The sequence below is a fragment of the Natator depressus genome, chromosome 7 (assembly GCF_965152275.1).
Source record: "Natator depressus isolate rNatDep1 chromosome 7, rNatDep2.hap1, whole genome shotgun sequence".
In the NCBI taxonomy this organism is placed as follows: Eukaryota; Metazoa; Chordata; order Testudines; family Cheloniidae; genus Natator; species Natator depressus.
In genome coordinates this window covers 28,647,504-28,671,280 of record NC_134240.1, presented here as the reverse complement: position 1 = coordinate 28,671,280, position 23,777 = coordinate 28,647,504, and the positions used below count along the sequence as shown (strand labels likewise).

The following is a 23,777-nucleotide window of genomic DNA, read 5'->3' as shown; positions in this document are numbered from 1 at the left end:
ACGCCTGTGGAGACATGACTGTTACTGGTACCATCTTTTATTAACACAAGTGAGGGTCGGGGACAACATTCATATGAACACATTTAAATAAGTTTTATTAATCGCCTGGTTTAACACAACCTTTTACAACCGCCTGTAAAAATGGACACCATGACTCCTAACATGAGGGTGTCTGTGCTGGTTCATTCTTCCATTTTGTCCTTTTCCTCTTGAGATCTGTGTCTCAGACATGAGCAAAAACAGCTGATGCATGATACATTTACTCCCACAGGGCTACCAATGTGTAAGTTCTCAAAGGCCTCCAGAAAGGCAACATCGAGCTGTCGAGAGATTTTTTCAAAAAAAGAAACAGCGTAAGCACCCCACTGCTTGGTTTTTGATTTACACAATCCCTGGTTCCTAGCCCCCCCCGCCCCCCCCATTACACACCCCCACCCCCGACTGTCACTTCTTAAACATTCATTTACCTGAGCCACGTCTTTTTCATTCACCTTGTCCTCCCGTAACTCCCCCAAGCCATGATCACCTTCCACCTCTCGGGGGGTGGACAACAAGAGGCCATCATGCTCATCGCGGTGCCTCACAAGCAGCCGGGTTTCGGGGTCGGTTTCCGGTGTGTCCATCAACGGCTGAGCCAAAGGGTCCTCCTCAGAACTCTCGCTGATGTAGCGCTTTCTCCATACAAGTCCAAAAGTCCTCGGGGCTAAAACAAAGTCCGAAGTTCTCACGGGGGGTGGTGAAGGAGTCCATGTTTCCACGATTTGTAAAACACGCGCTCTTGGTAAAAGACAGCCTCTTCCGCCCGACGCTGGGACTTATGGGGTGATGGTGCTGCACTCTGATTGGCAGAGGGGTCACACGCCCCTCTTCTGGGCGGTTCACCCCATCCCCGAACGTGCCCTATTTTGGTCAAATCTGGTCTCCGGGCAGCCTGATTGGTAGAGGTCAGTGGGAGGAGTTGTTAGAGGGGTCACTCGCGAATCGTTTCTGGTCGGGTCAACCCCACCCCGGAACTCATCCTGATTGGTCAAATCTCCTCTTGGGGAGGTCCTACAGGGGCGAAACCCCTCTTGATTGGTAGAGGGTTGGGGGCGGAGTCGTTAGAGGGGTCACAAGACCCACTTCCGGATGAGTCACCCCTACCCCGGAACTCGCCCTGATTAGTCAAAGCTCCTCTTGGGGGAAGTCCTACAAGGGCGAAACCCATCCTGATTGGTAGAGGGTGGGGGGAGGAGTTGTTAGAGGGGTCACAAGACCCACTTCTGGAGAGGACACCCCGCCCCGGAACTCACCCTGATTAGTCAAATCTCCTCTTGAGGGGAAGTCCTACAGGGGCGAAACATCTCCTGATTGGTAGAGGGCAGTGGGAGGAGTTGTTAGAGGGGTCACATGACATACCTTGCTTCCGGTCACGTGGCAGCCTTGACCCTGGAAGTAATACTCCAGATGGGGCGGGACTTCCGGTCAAGGGGGCGGGGTCAGGGTTTGAGCTGGGGGCGGGGCTAAAGGTTCAAGGGGCGGGGCTAAGGGGTGAAGGGGCGGGGTCATGGGGTGAAGGGGCGGGGTTAGGGTTTGATTGACGGTAGGGCCCTTATACTACTTATGGCAGCTCAATAGAGGAACTCTGCATTCCTATGCAGAGTCTGAAGAACTGCCCCCTTAGGGTAAAGCTTACCTTATGAGGGCCAGCGCAAAGCCTATGTAGCACTAAAGTCCTACGTAAGTTCTCAAAATATGGTTTTAGGGTAACTTAACTGTTGCATAAACACTGGTCAAGATCTTTGCACAGGAGTGAATTTCAACTCTGTAGCACAATCACCACCACATGCCTGCTTTATTTTCAACCCTGTAAACATCTTAGCTTCCTTGCTCATTGACTAGTCTTGTAAAGTTGTGTAGTTCATGCACCGGCATTCACTACTACCAGTTTTTCTATAGCTTTAACAAATTGAAACAGGAAGGATTCTTAAATCTCCAAGCAGCTGCAAAATCAGCTAAACAATCATGTTTGGGGAGTTTCAGTTAATTTAAACTGCAAGTTGGTAGATATGCTCCATCAAAGTCTTTTACGGATGAGTTTTAAAAAAAATGGTCACATACAAGCCCCCTGTGCACTGAACATCCGAATTTGCTCATGCATATGAAACGGGTTTTGGAAGTGCTTAATAAAGTTTGCATACAGTATTCTCTCATTCAATTAAGACACTCTGCCATAGATGGCAGATATGCCCCCCCCCGCATCCAAAAATAAATCACATTTATTAACAGCAAAGCAAAAACAAAACCAGTAAGACCTGAAACAAACAAGTCAACCAAACAAACAAAAGGCCGTAGTCCAAGCAGAGTTTTTATGTTCCAAAAAGAGAGATGAGAGACGAGCCCAACACCCCTTGAAACCACACTATTACCAATCCATTTTGTGTGTAGGAGGAGCTCAGACACTCTGGTGGCAGATGGCAGTACAACATCCTAAGAGATATCTATACGCTAGGCAAGATACATTATTTTAATAAAATTTTGAAGCAACGGTTATAATTTCTTCCATTGCTACAAAAGTTGTGAACCTATAGAAGGGAAACTGGTGGGATTTTTTTAATCCAGGTCTAGGAATTAGAGCATTTTGCCACAGTTCTTGCCCTCGTTTTGGTTGTATTATGTTTAAGGTCTGATCTTGTTTGCTGATCCATACATTAGCAGCAGGCTTGCATGCTACTTCCAGTGCACATATAGGATACAGCCTTTAGCAGTGGGTATTTCACCATATGCTACACTGCTCTGTATGAACCCTATCTTCCCCCTTTGCATTCCAAAAGCACTTCTTGTGTCTCAATCCCTGCAGAGCAGTAAAAGAGGGCATGCTGGAGATAACAAGTTTATGTGTTAGGGGACAAAGCAAATTCATGAGCCACTGGGCCAAACGCTGAGCTCCTCATTCAGTTTTTCCAAAGCGTTAGCTTCGGCAAATCCCGTTAACTGTAGAGGAACTCACTGCCTACAGTGGGAATTTGCTGGGTTAAAACTGAGTAAAGACCTTAGGGTCTCGCCAGCTGTAATTAGGTGGAATAAAGTAAATGACCTTCACCCCAGAACTCTTTGCAGACCACTCAGAGTTGAGAAGAGTTGCTTGGAAAGCTTGATTTCTATACATCCCCTGATAGTTGTATTATTCCTTTATATTTCTATACAGTACCCACCACTGTGGTAATGGGGTGGTTGCTCCATATATGGGATGTAATGAAGGTCTATAAAATATGCCACTCCACTATAAGCACAGGTACCTGGTGTTTGCGGCCCTAGAGCCTAGTGAAATAATTGCTACCCACAGTGGAGAAGTTAAAGGCACAAAGTTGAAAACATTTAAACCAAAAGCTATAGGAGAGAAAAGCTAGGAGAGAACAGAATTCAAACAGAAATAGATGGTTCCTAAATCCTTTTATATGTGAAAGGACTGAGACATCAGCTGGTTACCAGCAAGAGGAAAAGTGGTCGGATGATGTCTCGGGGATGAAGGAAGTGGGGATAATGTGTCTGCCAGCCATGCTGACAAGAGGAAGCTACAATTCCTCTAGTTTGCACAGAGTGAGGTACAAGTGTGTTATTCAACACATGGTCTAGAATTATTTTACTCAAAGTAACAAGAGCATGGGAAAAACGTAGAGAATGCCCGATATATAGATGGGGGGAAATAGAAACCATATTAGAAGGCAATCTGAAATGAAAAATGTAATACAAATTATGTAGGGTGAAAATGTATGGCGGTAATTTTGAGTGTTTTTCCAAACATTTTTGTGCAGAAACAACCTTTAAAAGAGAGGATAGTATGCCTTTTATAGAATAAAGGGTATTTTCTTGAGATCATCTTACTGTTACGTAGAATACTACAGGCCTGATTTTGAAAACAACTATGGTGCTGCATCCACAAATAATCCATGGGCACAAACAGTAGCATTTTGTATTTTAGACCTCTTATACATCCCCGTGCACACACACAAGTGACACGATCTGCAAGCACGAACCGCCCCCCTCCCTTATTTTAACTGTGTGCAGAATTGTTAGTGCACAAACAGGCCTGTGGAGGCCAGCTTGAGGTCTCACTGAAAATGTGACCCTATGTTTTAAGAGGTAGATTTTACAGTCATCTCTAATTCTGGCTGCCCAACTTTAGATACATAGGACTAAATTTTCAAAAGTGATGTCTGCAACTTTGAACATGCACACTAGAAGTTGTTACACATATGAAGACTAGGCACAAATAAAGAGTCTTTGTATGCCCAAAAAATTACATGTGAAAAATTGCAAGCACACTTTGAGCAGAACTGGTCAAGAAGATTTCTAGTTTCAAAAATTTTCAGTGCAAAACAAAGACCTTTTTTTGCAAATATTTCTTCCTCATCTCTCTCAGATTCCTCAACTGCCTCTGTTTTGAGACTGGTGTGAGGTATTTGAAATCTTGGCACACAAAAACTTCAGTGTGTGGTAACAATGGCAGGAGCATTTATGGAAGACAGGTATAAGGCTCCTCAATTTCTATTTAAGTCTGATATAACGTATTTGAAAAATTTTCCCAGAACTAAAGCCTTTCTTTAATGGAAGATGTGGCAATAAGAGAATAATTGACTGAACCAAGGATCTCAGTTAATGGGTCACATCATGATTCCATTACACAATTTCTACTCACCATCTTTCGGATGGCTGCATTTGAATGGTTTGCTGCTGTAGAAATAAGCTCCAGCGATTCTGTAATAAAGGTAGCAACAGTTATACATTCTTATGCCTATCAGTTAATAGCACGATTTTTATTTTCCTGATATGTATGTTTCCACTGCAAAAGACCTGCTGAATTCTGCACTTCCCTGAATTAAATGGAACATTTGTAAGCCTTGACACATAGAATCGCATTTGCATGCTTACCAGGCATGTAAATGATACTTCATTTTATCTTGTTCTATTTACAAGTCCAGACAAGAAGCAAAACAACACATAAGGGGCAAAACTGACAATTTAGGAACCATTTCCCTTTCATAAAACTGTAATTTAAGTCCCAATTAAGATGTTTTACACATGTGCTGAAGTGCTTTGCTGAATCAGCGCCTACATGCGTTGCCATGGTTCACACCATACTCTAGGCATTTCTTGAGACGATTCCAAGCTGTTGTAAATCAATAAAGGAATATGCTTCTTCCCTCCCCGTGTTGATGTCATGTGGCCCGACTCCCTAGAAAATACTCACATTTCAGACAATTTCTGTTTTCCTCCACCAAGCCATCATAAAAGTAACTCAATGTCCTGTGTCTCTGGTATAGACTACAGTATTCTGTCATTGCTTATTTGGTAAAGTTGTCCTAACTTCTAGAACTGTGATTTCCATCTGGCATAGCTTCTCTGCCACTGTTCAAACAGTTAATTCAGTTCTGTGCATCTACAATCGTCTTATCTACTGTTTACAACATTTGAACTTTGAAGTCAAGACTACACAAGAACATGACTCCTCCCAACAACATGGTTCACATTCATGATGCAGATCATGGAAGCCACACTTACTTTCAGCATCCTTCCTGTCTGGAGACTCTTCTGGAAGTTTCTTTAGATAATCCTTTAGAAGAAGCTCATAGCGAGGAATTCTCTGCACAGGCTCAAGCATGTGATGCTGCAACGTCAGGTTCCCACATACATCCTGTTTCTGTAACTCAGAGAAAACAATTATGCAAGGATTATGTTGTTTCTTTGTATGGTTTTTTTTCCAGCTCAAACTGCAATAAAAAAAATCACATTTGCAGCACGCAAATAGGAGACACTGTCAATCTAAGATCTAGTCAGTTTTTAAAAAGTGTTTCATGTAGACAGTTGGCCCTTACTTCTCTACCAATTGTTATAAATTTACAGTCATTCTGTTTTTTATTAAAAATTTCTCCCTTGTTGGTGTGTGCAAGACTTTGTGTGAGTCCCTTGTTAGAACTTGGCCCTAGGAGACCAAGTGGAATCAGAAATCATATGACTGATGCAATAAACACAGGGGCACAAAAATACTTCTCCCTTATTAGTATTTATTGTACAAACAGCACAGAGACTGAAAATATAAGTCATTTGTATAAGCTTCTAAAGCATGACACTGCATCCCTGTTTCACTTGACCAAACTGTGGTTGGTTCAAAGACTGAGCATGCATATTACTTTATTAAATGGTTACCTATCAAGGCACTCATCGGGCCCCAATCATCATGGTACTTATACTATTCCAAGTATTTATATTCACAATATTCATGCTAAGGAAGTAAAATGCCTGTTTTACAGGTGGGGAAAGTGAGGCAGAGAAAGATTAAGTAATTTGTTCCAGGGCACATGGGAAGGCTCTGGAAGAGCCATGAACTGAACCCACAACTCCTCAATCCCAGTTCAGTGTCTTAACCACAAACACATCCTTCCCTCTATGGAATTAATACTTCAGCCTATCTAGTAAAATAAATCCTTTGGACCAAGTTTTGGTCCAGTCATATATTTCTGTTTGAATACTAGCATCCCCTCAACCACCACATTAATTTCTGTATTCTATTCCTCAGCCAAAAGATGTTTGTGTCAAGTATTTCCAATATTTCTCAGAAATATTACAGCTGAAGACATAATGCTGACTTGCCTGATTCTGGGAGATAATGAGGCAAATACCTGACAGAAAAATATTAGCCATCTTTCCAGTAATTCAAAGATGTAAATTTACTTTAAAAATAATCTGTCACCATGTACTGAACACTACTGCTGTTTATGGTGGCTGAGGTGAATTTATTATCTTTCAGAGATCTACAGCATAACATTTCTCAGATGCCACAATTGGGAGGGAAAGAATTAAAGATTCCAGGAAGAGAAAAGTAAAATGGAGAATTATACTACTCGCTTATTCGCTTTTGTATCTTACTGCATCATGCATCCCCCCACAAGGATGACATCCTCTGTTGCCCTTTTGCCCAATTCCCCAACAAGCATCTTCACACCTTCTTCTATCATTCCTCCAATGGCATCTTCAAACTAGCCCTCAAAGCCGATACCCGGTCATCCTTCTAATCCTTCACTAAAATTCACTTCTACTGGGACGCCCGCAGGGAACTGCCAAATGATCACAGGGGGATATTTTATATAACTGCTAAACTGCTAAACGGGGGGTATTTTATATAACTGTTTTATTTATGCAAGTGTATGTGTGACAGTACATGTACACACACATGGTTTGCTAACTCCCGTAAGCTCAAGCACAGCTGATGGAATCTGCGGTCACAAAAACCCAATTACTTCCATTCAATGTAGACTCATTAGTGCACCAAAGTGAGCATATACATGTCTCAGTATATAAGAGGAAATCAAACTTAGAGCCCAGTGAAAATCAGGTGCTTTGTTTTCTCTTAATGCATATGCAAATAATTAATCTATACAACCACTTCTTCTACAGTCACTTTTCCTTCTCACTGATATCCACACTCACCATTTCTTCCATGTGTTTGTTGCACCAAGCGAGTGATTTGTATCTTGTTTTAATTAGGTTGTAAACTCTTAAGGGCAGGGATCATTTCTTACGATCTATTTGTATGACCCCTATTCAGGGTCAGTGGCCATTACTTTTAGACAAATCAATAATTGGTGTTGATGTGAAAATTTGAAAAATTCAAAATTTGGACAACGAATGGGGTGGGGAAGAAATTGGTGAGATTTTACATGGAAGTGTTTTGCCCAGCTTTACTGCTACAACTAAGAATAAAGCACCATGTCTCTCATCTTCAGAATCCATTTAATCTAAAAGGAAGCAACAGGCATTTCAAACTTTGGCGTTAAACAAGTTCAAGTGAGAGCCAGGCTGCAGAATGGTGTGAAACCTATAAATACAAAAAACCTCGGCGAGGGTACCAGATGTGCATGAAAAGTGAGTTCTCACAAAGCAAACAGTCTTTCTGTTAAGACAGGAGATTGTACAAGTCTCCTATGACTTCAGAAAAATCAATGTGTCATTTTGGTCAGGAATGTAAGGTTTGAGCCTGTAATAAGCGTTGGGGGCACTCAACACCTAGCAGGATTAGCCCCAGAAGTTGGATATAATGGTAACACATAGGGATGTATTTCCCTTTAAGGTTGCCTAAAGTAAACAATCAATAGCTTGTGATCAGCTATGGCTTTTTGCAGTAAAAAATGTCAGGTGTTTATGAGCTCAATTTAATTATTGCTAATTCCTCAACCTGAAAAACTATGCCATTCAACAATCCCTAGAGTGTTATTAACAACCTGCATGGAATTTCATAATTAAGCAATAAAACATGAGTGACAGTGCATTTCTGAAGGATTACAACACATTTCAAGTGGTGTTTTGCAAAGCAAGGGCAAAGGTCAAAGGACTAACCAACAGAAATCACATTAAACTACTGGACATTCTCTATCTGTAGTTGAAGGCTCCCCCATGACCTCCATGGAAAGGGGGAGCTAAATCTCTGTAGCAAGGTTCCTGGGTTCTTTGATGTGCTGGCATCAGAGACAGGAAATCCTATGGCAGCTTCATTTAAAATGAAAATGTCGGGTTTGAAATTAATTAAATATGAAAATAAATACAATCAGTTCAGTAGCCCATATGCAGACATTAAATCCAATTTGTTTTACGTGGGCTGCATTTTCCATTTTTGAGAGCTACAGGCTTTTGTATTGACCATGACAATGCGTGTCACAACAGCTATAGGGGCAAAAATAAAGGAAAAGCTGGTAAGAGGGCACCAGAGAGGCCACTGAGATTTGCAGAACACATGCTGGGTAAATCCTCAGGTAATAGATTAGGGCCTATTGACACACCAGTTGGAGATCTAGCCACCAAGCTGCACATCTCTGCTAAAATAATCAGCAGTGAAATAGTTAACAGTGTTGCCATTTTAGATTACCACCACTGGGCTTCAGAACTGAAGCTCCAGGTATAATCCCTGTGTTAAACTTACTTGTCAAGAACTCTTTTCATGGGGCAGCAGAGGACACTCATGATCGCAGATAGCTGCAGGCATGTTTTGTGGGCTCTGACAGCTAATGTGAACCATTTGTGTGGTTAGCCTGTTTGGTGATGTGACAGAGGAGACATAGCAGAATTTTAGGGAGATATACCTCTCCTTGCTGCAGGAAGTAAGACAAATAATGAGTTACAGTGGGGCTCCCATATTCTTGAGAAAGGAACCTTCACCAAGGGGCCTGATACAAACTGAAGTCAGTGGGACTGTGTCTTGGACAAGAGTGAATTATAACAACACTGCTCTATTTTAAAGGGACAACAGATTTTTAGATCAAAATGTAAAGACCAATTGTGTGTTGTTCTGGAGAACTGGGCTGGGAAGGTTTGGAGCGTGAGGGCCAAAGTGGAAGTGAGCTGAGACAGTCTGCTGGCACAAGCAGAAAGAATCAGGGAGCCCTGCAGAGAGTACACTCCAGAGCTCTCAGACAAATCACACAAGCAATGCTCCATTTGGGGCCCATGTGCCAGGGTCTCAAATTTCAACCAAAAGGAGCACTTAGTTTTTCAGACCCCAGTCAGAATAATCAAAACCTTGCTTAGTCCAAGATTAGACAGATGATTGAGGTAGAAAAGGGCATTTGTAGTACAAGTCTGGTAGAAGGGCAACTTTCCCAATTAATATTCTCCCCTCTACCAGCTCCAGGAAGGAGCTTCTGACTCACAGGGGTAACCAGCCCTTGCACACTTCTTCTCTTGCAGTGCGGGGTTGGGGGAGAGGGAGGGAAAAAGAATCATGACAGCTGGCCCAGCCCTACCACCAGGACAATCCCTGCATTTTGGGCATGCCGCTGTGGTCTTTCCTCAGTGCACAGATAGAAAGCATTTACCCTTTCCCTGCTAGTCACTGTTCTTTGCAAAGAACAGTGGATGCTCTCCCTGCACCTGCAAATATGCTGGGCCTCAACTACATTCCTAACTTGGCTGGCTCTGGACTCATGCAAAGAAAGAAGGAAGGAAGAAACAGGAAACATTTTTACAAAGCATATTGATGTGAGCAGAAAGGCTTTCATTGTTTATTTTTCATTACAATTGAAAGTTTTAGGTAAATCATTCTCCTGAAAAATCATTAGCCCAAACAAGAGCTCTGTGTTGCAGCATAAGCACCAGCAAATTAAACTGATTAGAAATAAAAATGAAATTGAATGCTCTACTTTCATCGTCCAAGGAGAATGAGGTGCCCACTGCAAACAAGCTAAGAAAATCAAGATATGTATTATGCTTTTAATTTTTCACTTTAAAATTAACGTTTTATTAGTAAGAAGGGAAAGGAATTTTAAAAAGATTAATATACAATGTGTATAGCGACAGTATCCCTATCCTATTCCTTTTTTGCCTTAGGGACAAACTCAGTGTTAAGTTTTTAGAATAATAAAGGAGATAAGTTCAGTGTTTTTAAAATCTCTGTAAACAAAGGGAATAAAGCCAACCAAAATTAGAGTAACTTGGCATTATTGTCACAGCTTACAGAGAGTCCCCAAATCATGTTGGAGAAATACTCCACCTGTGTAGTGAGGTTTGTCACATGCAGAAGGAGAAGAAAGGATTTTTACTATATTTATATTTCAGCACTCTACGAACATTACCCTGCAACCCACTGTGGAGTGCTAGAACTGGAAAGGCAAGAAGAATTAAAATCCCATCAAGCTGGAGATGTACTGAAAGGAATGGCTTTATACCTGTACATTTTGAACGACATCTTTAAATGAAGATGATCGCTGCATCCATGAGTTCACCATGTCCATTGCTCTGTCAAAGTTCTTTACATATTCTCCATACATCTTCAGAAAGGGAGCCAGTTTTTGAAGGATGTCTCCCAGCCGTGGGTTTGCATTCCTATTGCAAAGAAGGCAGATAAACATGTCTTGAAACCCATACTATTACACACACACACACACACACTTACTTCGACCCAATTTTAGCCCTGGTGTAGAAAGGGGCAATTCCTTTTTGACATCACTAGGGGCTCACCCAGATTTACATTAAGGCTGAATTCAGCTCTGTGAAATTTTGTTAAGAGAATAATCTAGATTTTTTTCCAATAAGAAAAGTAATTTACTGAAAAGAGTCTGTGATTTTTCACAATTATTTTTTTTCCATATAGCAAAAGAACTGAAGATGCAAAGAGGCCATGTAGTTACATCTAGGCACTCCACCTGGGGGTTACATGTTAGCACATAGGGAGGACACAGAAGCTCAGTAATACATGAAGAACTTCCCACAAATTCACTTTCACAATATAGGAAACAGAATAGCCTGAATAAATGCTCCCTCCATATTTTGGGCCCCTCAGGAGGTAGAGCCCAGGAAGTGGGGGCTGGGAGCAAAGTTGGATCTAGACTTTCATATCTCCTAAATTTAAGGCTTGATTGGGGGTCTGCCCAGCCCGCAGAAAGAGTCAGAGCCACCATAGGGTTACTCTAATTTCCAGAAGCTTTCCATACTCATTTATGGGCTGCTCTGCAGCCCAGAATAGCTTGAGCACAGAGAGCTGCCAGCCTGGTCACACTCCCTTCATCCTACGACTTGTCTTTTCAACTGGGGTCACAAAGGAAGAGAGCATTTCTCAGGATCCCTCCTGGGCTGGGGAAGTTTTCAGCTACTTTCTATCCCCCGTTATGCCATTGGAGCAGCATGAGAGGGCCAGAAATCAGACAAGAATGGAGGCCTAGGAGAGACAAGACCTCAGTATGTACATAGGGCTTATTAGAAAAGATTTTATTCAGGAGCCAGGAGATGGTGTTATCTCTTATCTGCGCATTTGCATTCCTATTTCTGACTTCACACACAAGGGAAGGAATAACTACAATAATGGTTAACTGGCCCAACCATCACAATGTTGAAATAAGGCTGGACTGGAAACCGGCAGATTTGGGCTCTGTTTCAGTCCTATGTGACCAGGACAAGTCACACTTCCTGAGCTTTAAGTATCAGAGGGGTAGCTGTGTTAGTCTGGATCTGTAAAAGTGGCAAAAAGTCCTGTGGCACCTTATAGACTAACAGACGTATTGGAGCATAAGCTTTCGTGGGTGAATACCCACTTTGTCGGATGCATGTAGTGGAAATTTCCAGAGGCAGGTTTAAATATGCAAGGAAGAATCAGGCTAGGGATAACGAGGTTAGTTCAATCAGGGAGGATGAGTCCCTCTTCTAGCAGTTGGTGCTCTCAACTGCTAGAAGAGGGCCTCATCCTCCCTGATTGAACTAACCTCGTTATCTCTAGCCTGATTCTTGCTTGCATATTTATACCTGCCTCTGGAAATTTCCACTACATGCATCCGAAGAAGTGGGAATTCACCCACGAAAGCTTATGCTCCAATACGTCTGTTAGTCTATAAGGTGCTACAGGACTCTTTGCCGCTTTTCCTGAGCTTTAGTTTTCCTGTCTATAACAACCCTCACTAACCTCATACGGGTATTGTAAGGCTTAAGCACAGTGACATCTTTAGATAGCTATGTGCTAATATTAGAAATCCTAGGTGGCAATTCTAGAACTGATAGACGTAGGCTGGGATTTTCCAAGGAGCCCAAAGGAAGTTCAGTGCACAAGTTTCTATGGAGATGGGTGTCTAACTCTCTTAGACTTTTTGCAAATGCCAGCTCTAAGTTTCTATTCACTCTCAAAGCTGGACCTTTCTCCCAGTGGCTGTCTTGCAGGTCATGGCCATTAGGAGACAATGCCTTCTTGTCATTTCACCCCAACACTAAGCTTATAACTTTAATTTTAATCTACGTTAAACTGCACTAGTCATTTAATAGCCCATGCATGCGTTTGACTTCCCAGCACCCTTCTGGTGTCTAGTCTTCCTCATCTTAAGTAATGGCTGTCCCCATAGTTTCCAGTAATGTTCAAATGTGGCAATCTTTTTGCTTATTTCCTGTGGTCACTGATGTACAATTTGAAAAAGAGTGGACTCAGCAGAGTAAGATGTGAACTCTGATCTTGTCTCCATCATTTCAGAGTAGATGAGCAGGTTAACTTTTGGTTGACTTTATAGTTTAATATAAAAACACTGTGTCAGAACACACTATGCTTTCTATCGGAAGAAAAGTCTTTACAGCCAACTTGTCATCTCAAATTTAATTTTCTAGGTCTATCTTACAAATAGCCTGTCTTTCTTGCATTCCAGAGCTTCTGTATTTACAACTTGGTGCAATTTTCAGGGTCTAACTGGAGCATAAACATTATTAAACATTCAACAAAAACATCTGCTTATGCTTAAAGAAATACTTGTGTGTGTACAATGTGGATGTTAATATAATTATGATTATAGCAGTTTATCTTGCAGGAGACAATGAATTTGGATTTCAGAGTCAAATAGAATTTGATGTAAGGTGTAAAACACTATTGGAACAGACTTGACAATAGACTAACAGATTTGCAGATCTACGTAACTTGTTTAGATGCTTCATACATTGTGTGAAACTATTTCTATTAAAAATTAGATTTACAGTTAATCTTAACATAATCACAACTTAGTTCTTAAAGAAATGGACTGATCAAATCAAGCCTTAGATATAGCACACAAAAAGCTATTCCATTATAGGAGCGTTCTAGCATCCTTGTATAAGTATATATGTTGATGTTTGCCACTGCCTTTCTGATTGCCTCACAGAACCACTTGTGGGGCCAAAGTAATAAAAAACAATAAGTGATCTGGCTGCCTTATGGCATTGTAACACTGGAATGGTGGAAATACTGTCAAGGAGGACAGCTCTTGCAATGTTTTGGACCCACAAAGCACTCTGAGACAATATTTTTTTTATTTAGGTTTGCCTTTGTATCTTGGCATGTATTAAAAAACGTATGATGTCCTTCTGTATTATACAGGAAATAGTATGTTCTTGTGTAATTAAAACCTATGTTGTAAGACTAGGCTTTCTGACTGCTAGAACACCTGCAAACTGAATGTTTATTTGTAATACATTGGTTTACCCACCACTCTTGTGTAATTCTTGTTTGGAGCTCAGGCAGGAGAAATTGTCCATGGAAGCAATAGATGGAGGAAATATTTGAAAAGATGCCAGTTATCACTTCAGTTGGAACACCTGCTTCTGACAATTTAGTGCAAAAAACCTGCATGGGAAAAAACAAGTATTACCAGTTACTTAATATAAATCTAAAACCTGGCATTATGTTATGAACCATATTATTTAAAAGATGACTAATGTGCTTTAGTATAGGATCACACATTCTGTATTTTGGAGTGTGTATTTTTCTGTTTTTTTCTTTGAAGCTACATTGTATGTCATACAGAGTAATCTGTTAAACAAGACTGATTCTCATTCAGATGGGGAGGTTAAACACATTTAGGTTTAAAACTAGTTTAGTTGTTTTTTGATGTGAAAACTAGTTGAAGAAAAGCAGATTTTTTTTCCTACCTGTCTTTACTCGGTCCAGGACAAAAGTACTCTGTACATGAATGAAAGTGAAAAGCACTCCTTAGATTTTCCTAAAGCCCCTGGAAATAGACCTCTGCTCATCCAAACCCAACCTACCCCAAATTTCCATAGAAATCTTTAGTCCAGGGGGCAGAGTGTAAAGGGCTCTATACAAATAATGACTTCCCTAACTGCATTCATAGCAAGAGGACAGATTTCATTGTTAAGAAATCCTGCACACTTGACTTACCAAAGTGATTCACCATTTTTATTCTTTCTTTCTCCCACATTCATAAATTGCACAATTGCCTGGGTGACAATCATGGTCCAAACCCCCGCAGTGGAAGAAGAGGTTTAAATCCCCAAAATGAGCAGTTGAACCAATTGACTGCATCCTGTATTAGTGTGGTACTAAAAAAAAAAAAATCGAGCCTGGTCTTTTATGAAAGCTTGTAGTGTTCAGAAATTGCTGCTCATTACGACACGTATACAGATTGTGGTTAGGAATTTATGTATTTGTGTATATAGGAAACTGTGCTCATAATCTGTGGTGCAGTTTCACCTCCACTTCACAATGGGTTGATGGGCAGCCAGGCAGGGAGGGGCTGCTTCCCCAATCAGATGGGACTCACTCCACGCACCAAGCAATCGTTCAGCCCAGGAAAAAAACATTGAGGAAAAATCAAAGTAAATGGGAACAACTTGAAACTGAAAAGAAAACCCCAGGTTTTGAAAACTAAGAAAGGAGGGAGTTTCCCTCACTTCGAATATCTATAGTGACTGACCGGGGGGGGGGGGGGGGGGGAGGAAGGGGAAGAGAGACCCACAAAACTGAACCTGCAAGCCCTTTTAAAATGGAAGGGGGCTAAAGTGAAATCTGTTCAGAAACAGAGGGACAACTTCTAAGTGGGAAGCTGTCTGTGAAATGCTGGATTCCCCCCCAGAGTTAGGGGATAGCCTGGAAAACTGTTCAAATGCAATAGGTAATTTGTATTCAAAAAGGGACTTTATCTAATATAGAAGTTTTACACCTGAATTGGTGCCTTTATGTTTATTTTCTGTGTCACTTGTGTATGTTGGCTTCCCTTACTATTTCATCTTTGAGTCTGTGGTTTTTCTACTAAACAACCCTTTTGTTTATTTTTATCCTAAGCAGGTCTCTGTTGTGCAAACTGTGTGGAGTGTGGTGGGGGGGAACTGGTTTCACGCCTTTGGGGGTGACAGATAGGAAGAGAAAAGTCAGAGTTAAAAACTTGTGAAAGATGGGGAGACTCACAACTGGAAGGACTCCTGAAATCAGCCTGCAAGGAGTAACTAGGCTGGTGGAAGCCAGGATGAGACCTTGGGCAGGCTACTGGCATCAGGGATCTGAGCCATAGCAGCACAGCTTTTAAGCACACTAAGGTGACAGAGCCAGAGGTGACAGAACATCTTACTGATCTGGGTGATCCCCAAAACATCTCAGTACTACAGACACTGGAGTCAACTTTTCTAAACAATTCTAACCGCTGACCATTTTAAACACACCACTGAAGTTAAAAACTGCAGTATCGTTGCACCAGTTTTACTTTTACCCGCAACATGAAGGAGGTAAATTAAAGAGTGTGGCCAGGTGAAGAATCCAGAGACATAAAGGGCCTGATTCTGCTGAGCTGATGCAGGCCCAACTCCTACTGACAAAAGCCTGTCAGGGGTCACAAAGCTGTCACAGATCCTATCATATCACAAAGCACTTTACTGTGCCCATGATTTCCTTTCAGTATCTGTTCAGTAACTGCTTCCTCTTTGTGGTCCCTACAGTGCTGGTAGTTGAGTTAATTCTTTCCTGCTCCTTACGGCCTGTTTTAATGGTACTCAGCACAGATCAAGGGATTTAAAAAAAAATTAGGTGGTAGCTGTTTAGAGCCCTTCTCCACCACCACTGTCTTCAACCAACATCTACTGTCTTGTCTCTAGTAAGCTGAACTCCTCCTTCCACCAGCAAAACCAGTTTTGGCTTTTGCAACCAGCTTCTCTACCATGTGCACTTCACATACTTTGTGCACAATCACTCTAATGGGGACCAAAGCATGTGCAATACCTGTAGGCTGAGTTGTAAATGGTATAAGAGCTGTTCATCTGGAGCCTGAGCTGGAAATGCCAGCCAGCGTAGGAATACTGGAAGCCAGAGAAAAAGGAAGTAGAAATAGGACTGTGGGCTGGAGGATGGAGAGAAATGTCTTGCAGTGAGTAACCTATTAAGAAATGGCAAGATCATGACTGCATTTTAGTAACACTTTCTATGACTCATCCATGATTTTAAGGGGAAATTACCAAGCCAACTCTCAAACCTACCTATAATGTTTACCTAAATTTTACTTGTCCTTACTAATAATCTGATGTCAGAGAAAAAGTCTTAAAATATGTACAAAGTAATCACAACATCCACATTTATCTGAAGAAATCTGTTTTGTGTATTGAAAATGAAGCACAACTTGATCTAAGCAGAATTACCTGGTCCAGTAGATGCAGTCTTTTAACATAAGCCTCTTCTGTATGAAGCAGCTCATTGGCAATGTTGAACAGCTTTTGCGGCTCTGTACACTGAAAAAAATATTACAAATGAAGTTATCCAAGAATTAATATAAACCCTATTTTCATCGAACATTCTATTTCCCAAGACTCACTAGTATTAAGTCATCCCATGGGAGAAACTGCCCCAGCATTTCTAATCAAAGGATCTGTTTGCTGCTAGTGCATTTTCAAAGTTATTGTCTAAAACCTAATTAACATGTGATGGCTGGCTGTGATAGCACTTCCGTTCTCTTTATTTTGCTACAAATGATAGAATACTCCAAACCAGAAAAACCTTTAAACTCGGTTTTCAGGCCTTTACAAATATTAGCACACTAATCTGGTGACTAACATGCTAGACACCACTTTACCTGATGTCCATTTTTAAATTCACGAGCTATGACTACAAACCAGAGTACACTACAGTATATTTCTAATGCATGGTGTAGTTTTAAATGCATAAGGATGCAGCTTCCACTACCTCCCTTTAGAGGTTCTTGCACTTGCTATTAGGAAGTTTTCTCTGATATTCAGGCTAAATTCACCTTGTCTTATTTTCATCCCATTATTCTTAGTGCTATTCCTTCTACCAAACTATTTCTCCCCAGTCCTGGTTTTTACATAATTCAATCACTTGACATTGATTATAAAGTCCCCACTTCAGTCTTAGTTTAGCCTTAGACTGTATATAAATTCAGTCCTTTCAATTCTTAAAATTCATTGAGTCAGCATGTTGCAGACTGAAATACATTTATCCTCTTGACAAATTCTTTAATATCCATCAACAATTTGTAGCATCCAAGATTTTAAATGCAAACTGTGTGCTTATGATGAAACAATATCTCCTCTCTCTCTAGTGGTCCCATTAGAAAATATACAGGTTTTTAAATTAGCAGATGATTACCGTGTAAAGATAGGGAAACTTGAGAAGTTTCTGTACTAGCATCAGTATTTAGTATTAAAATGATTACACCTTTAATAATCTGGAAAAATGGATGAGCAGAAAGAGGGCAAAATATGCACATATAAATTATTTAGGTTAGTCAAGGCTAGAAGACTGAGAAACTCCAGAGACCTCAATGATTGGGCAATGGCACAGAGATGAGAAATTCAAGGGAATCTAACATATTTTGAAGGAATAATCTGAACTACTTACACAGAGTGCTGGATTCTAAGTTAATTGTACCCACTGAAGGGAAAAACATGGATTTCAATGTCGGCAGCTCAATGAAAACATCTGCTCAATGTGCAGTGGTGATCAAAAAAGCAAAATAATGGGGTGATTACAACTGAGAGAGAAAATAATACTGAAAATATTAGAATGTCATTAATATAAATGGATGGTATAGCCTTACAGGAAATACTTCATCCACTTCTGATCATCCAATCCCCAAAACACATGAAAAACAGAAGGGACCAGAGACAAGTAACAAAAATAATTAAAAGCATGAAAAGATTTCCGTTAGAGGAGATATTGAAAAGACTGGACTGTTTAGAGAGGAGATAAATAACAGGGGACTTGATGGGGTGCTTTTTGCATAGAGAAGGTAAATCAAGTGTTCCTATTAATTCCTGTTTATAATCAAAACCAGGGAACATTCAGTGAAACTTAAAGCCAACAAATTTAAATTAATAAAAGGAAAACACTTAAATTTATCCTGTGGACCTCAGTGTCACAAAATAGAATTGAGATCAAGAACTTGGCAGAATTCAGAAATTAGACATTTATATGGATAAATGAGAACTCTACAGTTACATCAGCTAGGATAAAACATGCACGATTCAGAACTTAAGTCAACCACTAACTGACAGAGGACAGGAATCCATTTCCCTGATTGTTCTGTAAAGATATTTCTTTCATCTTACTCTGATGCAATTCCTCAGTTCCGATGTACTGTGCATTGCAGCTTGCTGTGGGCAATGGGATAATTTATGATATAGCTGTCCTGTGAAATAAGCTCTTATTGCAACCCTCCCAATATTAAAATCATAGCGTGTAAAGTGAACTGAAATAATGTATCATTTTAAACGTATTGCATTGTGTCCTACCTGACTCTACACAGAATCAGTACTGATCTCTGTGCCTACTATTTATAGTAAATGATGGGACACCACTGCTTTCATAACCTTTGAACTTGCAAAAGGGAAATAAAAAAAACATATTACTTTATACCAAGATATCTCTTTGGTTGTTCAAGTTGTTAGGAATGGATGGATCTCTTCATGGGGAGAAAGTTAGTTTCTTGCCAATTTTGCTGAAAATGAAGGAGTTTCTAAGTGAAAGGCTTGAAGTTTAACCTGCTTTAACTTGACCACCATGCCAGCCACTAAAGCTATCTTTTCAGTTGTTTGAATTCAGAACTTGAAAAGAATTAGTTTTAACCAAATACATTACTTCTCAAAAGTAAAGCTTTATATAGCACACAGTTACTTTTAACGTCCTGGGCCTCACCGTCTGTAACTCAGTTTACATTTCCAAAAAACATGTTGACATCTGTTTAAATACCAAACAATGGCTAAAGATAATTTTAGCTCAAGCTGGACCTAATTCTTTAAAGTGATATTACACTACAGCAGCAACTGCTGGTGGTGGCAGAGATATGGACATTTAAGTTGCTGTATTTTTCAATCATTTCCCTGTATAGTCACCTTGAACGTCTTAAATGAATGCTTGGTTGGTAATTTTCTCACTGGCATAACCTTTAACAAAGTGAATTAATTGTTATAGACAGTCCTACTCTTGCAGCCTTCTGTTGTTTGAATAATTAAGGGTCTGATTCTACCAAGATTGAGCCATACTTAACTCTGCGATTAGTATTCTTGGAGTAAAGTACTGATCAATGTGAGTAAGATTACAGAATCTGGCCTTAAAGATACTAGGGCAAAAAAAAGCATGAAACTTCCTGGCTCTACATTTTATAAAGGTAAAATTAACACAAAGCAAACTGCCATATAGATGAAGACATTATATGCTAACTCTTGCTCAGTTTACTCATGTATGTAAATAATCCAACTGAAGTCAATAAGCCTCTTTACTTGAGTAAAGCAAGCAGGTTTTAACCCAATATGAGTTAGACAACAAATGTTGGTGAAAAAGAGTGAGCCAGAAAACACTGGCTTGGGAGGCAGCATGTGTAATGGTTAGAACACAGACCTGTGGATCAGGAAACCCAGGTTCTCTTCCAAACCATACCACTGATTTGCTATACACTGTGGCAGAGCTCCTTCTCCACTTCGGTGGGTTCCATGCTTCCTCTTAGCAGTGGGCTGGGGGATTCCTCTCTCCCTGGGAATTTCCCCACACCCCTGGGTTTACTGCCCCCACATTGTCTGGGCAGGGTTTCCTCCCAGCCTTCCTGACAGGGGAGTGGGAAGAGAGCCTCTTAGCCTCTGGTAACTCCTCCGGGTTTTGTGGTGGCAGGCCAGGCACCCAGTTCAGTCTCTCCCCTCTGGCGGAGTCTCTTCTCCGCAAACCTCTGGGGCCTGGAAGGGCTGTACGCCCTCTTGGGCAGGGTTTCCCCTGGTCTTCACCTCTGTACCTGTGAGGTCTGTCTCTGGCATTTGTCAGTGTCCACACTGTCCGGCTCTCCAGTAGCATGCCTGCTCCCCACAACTCCTATTGTGCGCACCTATCTGACTGGAAGGGAGGCTTTTAATAGGTTCTGGCAGGCCCTTGACTGGCCCCAGCTATCCTAATTAACCTGGAGTAACCCCTGTTCAATTACCAGGGGAAAAGCGACCTGCTTATCCTGGGGCTAATACACCTGCCTTCTATTGGCTAGGTTGGCGCATGGGGCTCTCCACCCTTTGGACCCCGCGGTGCGTACTTCAGGAGGTTGAGGCCGCCTTATTACCCGCTTCTTGGGTCGACCTCGAGCGGGTCCTGCGAGAGGACACTCCCCACCCACTCCTCACCTCAGGCCTTCTGGACCTTTCCAATGGGCCACTGCCCCGTGAGCCCTCCCGACCCCGTCCTCCTCTTACCCCAAGCCAGCTGGGTACTCTGCAGCCGGTTTGTTTCTGAACCGCGCCGAGAGAACAGCTATACAGGTTCGTGCTCCACATGCTTCATTTCCCCACCCTCACAGCCCGCCTGGACACCAAGTAGCGGGATCTATTACCAGCTATGGAGGGTGGGGAACCCCGGTGGGCCAGCTTGTATTCTACCCTAGTTTTGCAGCCCGCCGGGGATATCAGCTGGCGGCTCCACCATGGAGTTGTGAGCACAGCGTGTACCTGGCGCGGTTCACTCCTATCCCTGAAGCCTGTCCTTTCTGTGGCATGAGGGAAATGTGTATCTTCAGTGCACCAGGTTGCAGCCCCTCTTCCGGCTCCTCCAGAACCTCTTATTGAGGTTCTGGCTGAGGTTCTGGCTGCACTTTTCCCCGCACCTGTTTGTTTATGCATACCCCATCCGTGGCCCCACGAAGTCAAGGGACCTCCTCGTTAACCTCCTCCTAGCTATGGCCAAGGTGGCCATTTATAACACTAGGGAGAGGAGGTTGGCTGAGGGGATGCTCTGTGACTGTGGAGCCTGTTTTCGTTCCTTTATCCACTCACACATCCGGGCAGAGTTCCTCTGGGCTGCGTCCGCTGGCTCCTTGGATACTTTTGAGGAGTAGTGGACATTGTCTGGGGTTCTCTGCTCGGTGTCCCCTTCAGGTTCCCTAGTCTTCACAGTTTGAACCCTACGCCTGTTCTTGTTCTTTCCTCTGTTGTCCCCCAAACTTGGTTGAGTTCTGGGCTCAGTAGCTCGTCCCCCTGCTGGGAGAGGGGCTTTTAGCTGTGGGCGGGCTTGTACCTACCCACTTCCAAGCACCCAATAGGATCACTCTCCTATAGCCGTCCGGCCTGACCCCATCACATCACTCATGGGCAAGTCACTTAATCTCTCATTGCCTACCTATAAAATGGAGAAAGTGATGTTTGCCCATTTCTGGAAAGTGCTTTGAGATCTTCTGGAGGAAAAGAGCTGTATAAGTGCCTCTATTGATGTGTGGAACGAAATCACTAGCTGATTATAATGTTGTCATCCAGCCATTGAGTTCAGCATTATGTCAAAAAGATTAAGGCTCCAAGGCTTTACCAAGCATAAACTCAGCACTGAAACATAAACTTTTACTCTTGGGAGTAATGGTCAGAGCGATTATTTTATTTATTTAGCATAAATGACTAAAGATACCTGTAAACTTAAACTCCAGACTATGTATAAATAAATTCTTGATATTATACAATGGGCACCAGTGAAGCTAGCTTTATTAATAAGCACATATTATACAGATAACACGAGTGTAATTTTCAGGAAGTTGTAAAATATGTTCCTCTACTGCATATACACATGCGTTATAAATACACTCAACTTTTGTTCTTCCTAATAGTTTTGCTGGATGATTAGTCAGTATGGCCATGCTGTATATTACAGCTGTTAAAAATATTCTGAAGTAGTTTAAGTATTATGCTGGCTGAATGAGCAGAAGGACAAGAAAAAGGGAAGCAGTAGGCGTTTATTTTGCAGACACGGGAAGCTTATTACAGCGTGTTGAAAGTAATGATTGCACTATGGTCATTTGTTCCTTTTCAAATAGTCCAATTACTTCTTCCCAACCACAATGCATACGTGGCTATAGTTATTCTACAACACTAAAAAATGGGGGCAAATTCTACTTTTGCAAAAACACTGGACCAAATGTTCCTAAAGCAGAGGCCCAGGTTCACGCATATGCAGAGGGATCTCTGAAACTGTGTGTGCAGTTATCACAGTCACAGAGGCAAATGGGTAATTACACACACAAAGCCTAGTTGGACAGCTTGCTCGCCGTAAGTGTGCACTGCACTTCCTCAGAGCTCAATCACATGTCCTGCTATGTACCCACTCAGGAGAGTGAAGAGCTCCCTTGTTCCCTGGGATAAGGTATCCACATTGCTCACCCCCACACATTAGGAAGAGCAGCCACTGCTGGGACTGCTACTCCTCCTGCAGAAGTGGGTGGAGTGGGGGAAACAGGAGAGGGTTAGTGGGCATAGCCAAGGCTCTGCAAAACCCCGCCTCCCCTCCAATGCAAGAGACAGTGCAGCTGAGCCAGAGCCAAAAGGGAAGTAAGCTGTACCAACAAATGGGAGAGTGCAGATTGCTTCTGCCCTAGACCAAGAGGGAAGCAGGGGAGTGGTGAGTAATTCTTTCCTGCTGGAATGGAGCCAAGAGAGGCTAGATATGCCCCCACTCCAGGTTAAATCCTGGGAGCTGGGGAATGCTGGCCAATCAGCACCTCTCCCTCCCAGCTGGCCAGTGGATCCCAGACACTTGGGGCCGGGGGGGGGGGGGGGGGGGGTTGGGGGGAAGGGAGAGCTACTTTGTGTCCTTCATCAAGTGTCCCCTTCCTCACTACTGGAACTGTCCCCCTTCACAGACAGCCCCATCAAGCTCCCCCACCCATAGAGGCAAATGGGGGGCATTCTGCCTCATAGGCATATTGTGTAGAAGTGGGAGGGGACACAAGAAGAGTTGGGTCAAATGAACAATCACCCATAATTCCACATGGGTTCTCTCCCATAGAAAGCACACACACTTGCAGAGGAGCTCATTAGAGCAGTGATTATGTTAAGAACATACATCACAGCGAAATAACAGGTCAAATCCAAGCCCTGACTTTAAATCTGGGGAAAATTACTGTTCAAGTGACACATGACACTAACTCCTCATAGACTAGGCAGAGCTGCAGGTTAAGTCAACAGGAATACGCAGCTAGTATCTCCAATTTATTATAAGATGGGTGTGTCTTGAATCTTGCCAGACAGACTAGCAACGTATATCTTATGTGAAAAGTAAT

General features: G+C 42.0%; 1 protein-coding gene across 1 annotated transcript in view; it reads right to left on the bottom strand.

Moving 5' to 3' along the window:
• FGD3 (FYVE, RhoGEF and PH domain containing 3) overlaps positions 1-23,777 on the bottom strand; it is a 196,397-nt gene that overhangs the window by 57,510 nt on the left and 115,110 nt on the right. Inside the window, exons 5-9 of the mRNA XM_074957794.1 lie at positions 16,891-16,980; positions 13,956-14,092; positions 10,695-10,851; positions 5,542-5,680; positions 4,679-4,737 (exon numbers count right to left, since the gene is read on the bottom strand). Of these exons, the coding sequence (XP_074813895.1) occupies positions 4,679-4,737; positions 5,542-5,680; positions 10,695-10,851; positions 13,956-14,092; positions 16,891-16,980 (582 nt within the window). The remainder of the gene's footprint in view (positions 1-4,678; positions 4,738-5,541; positions 5,681-10,694; positions 10,852-13,955; positions 14,093-16,890; positions 16,981-23,777) is intronic.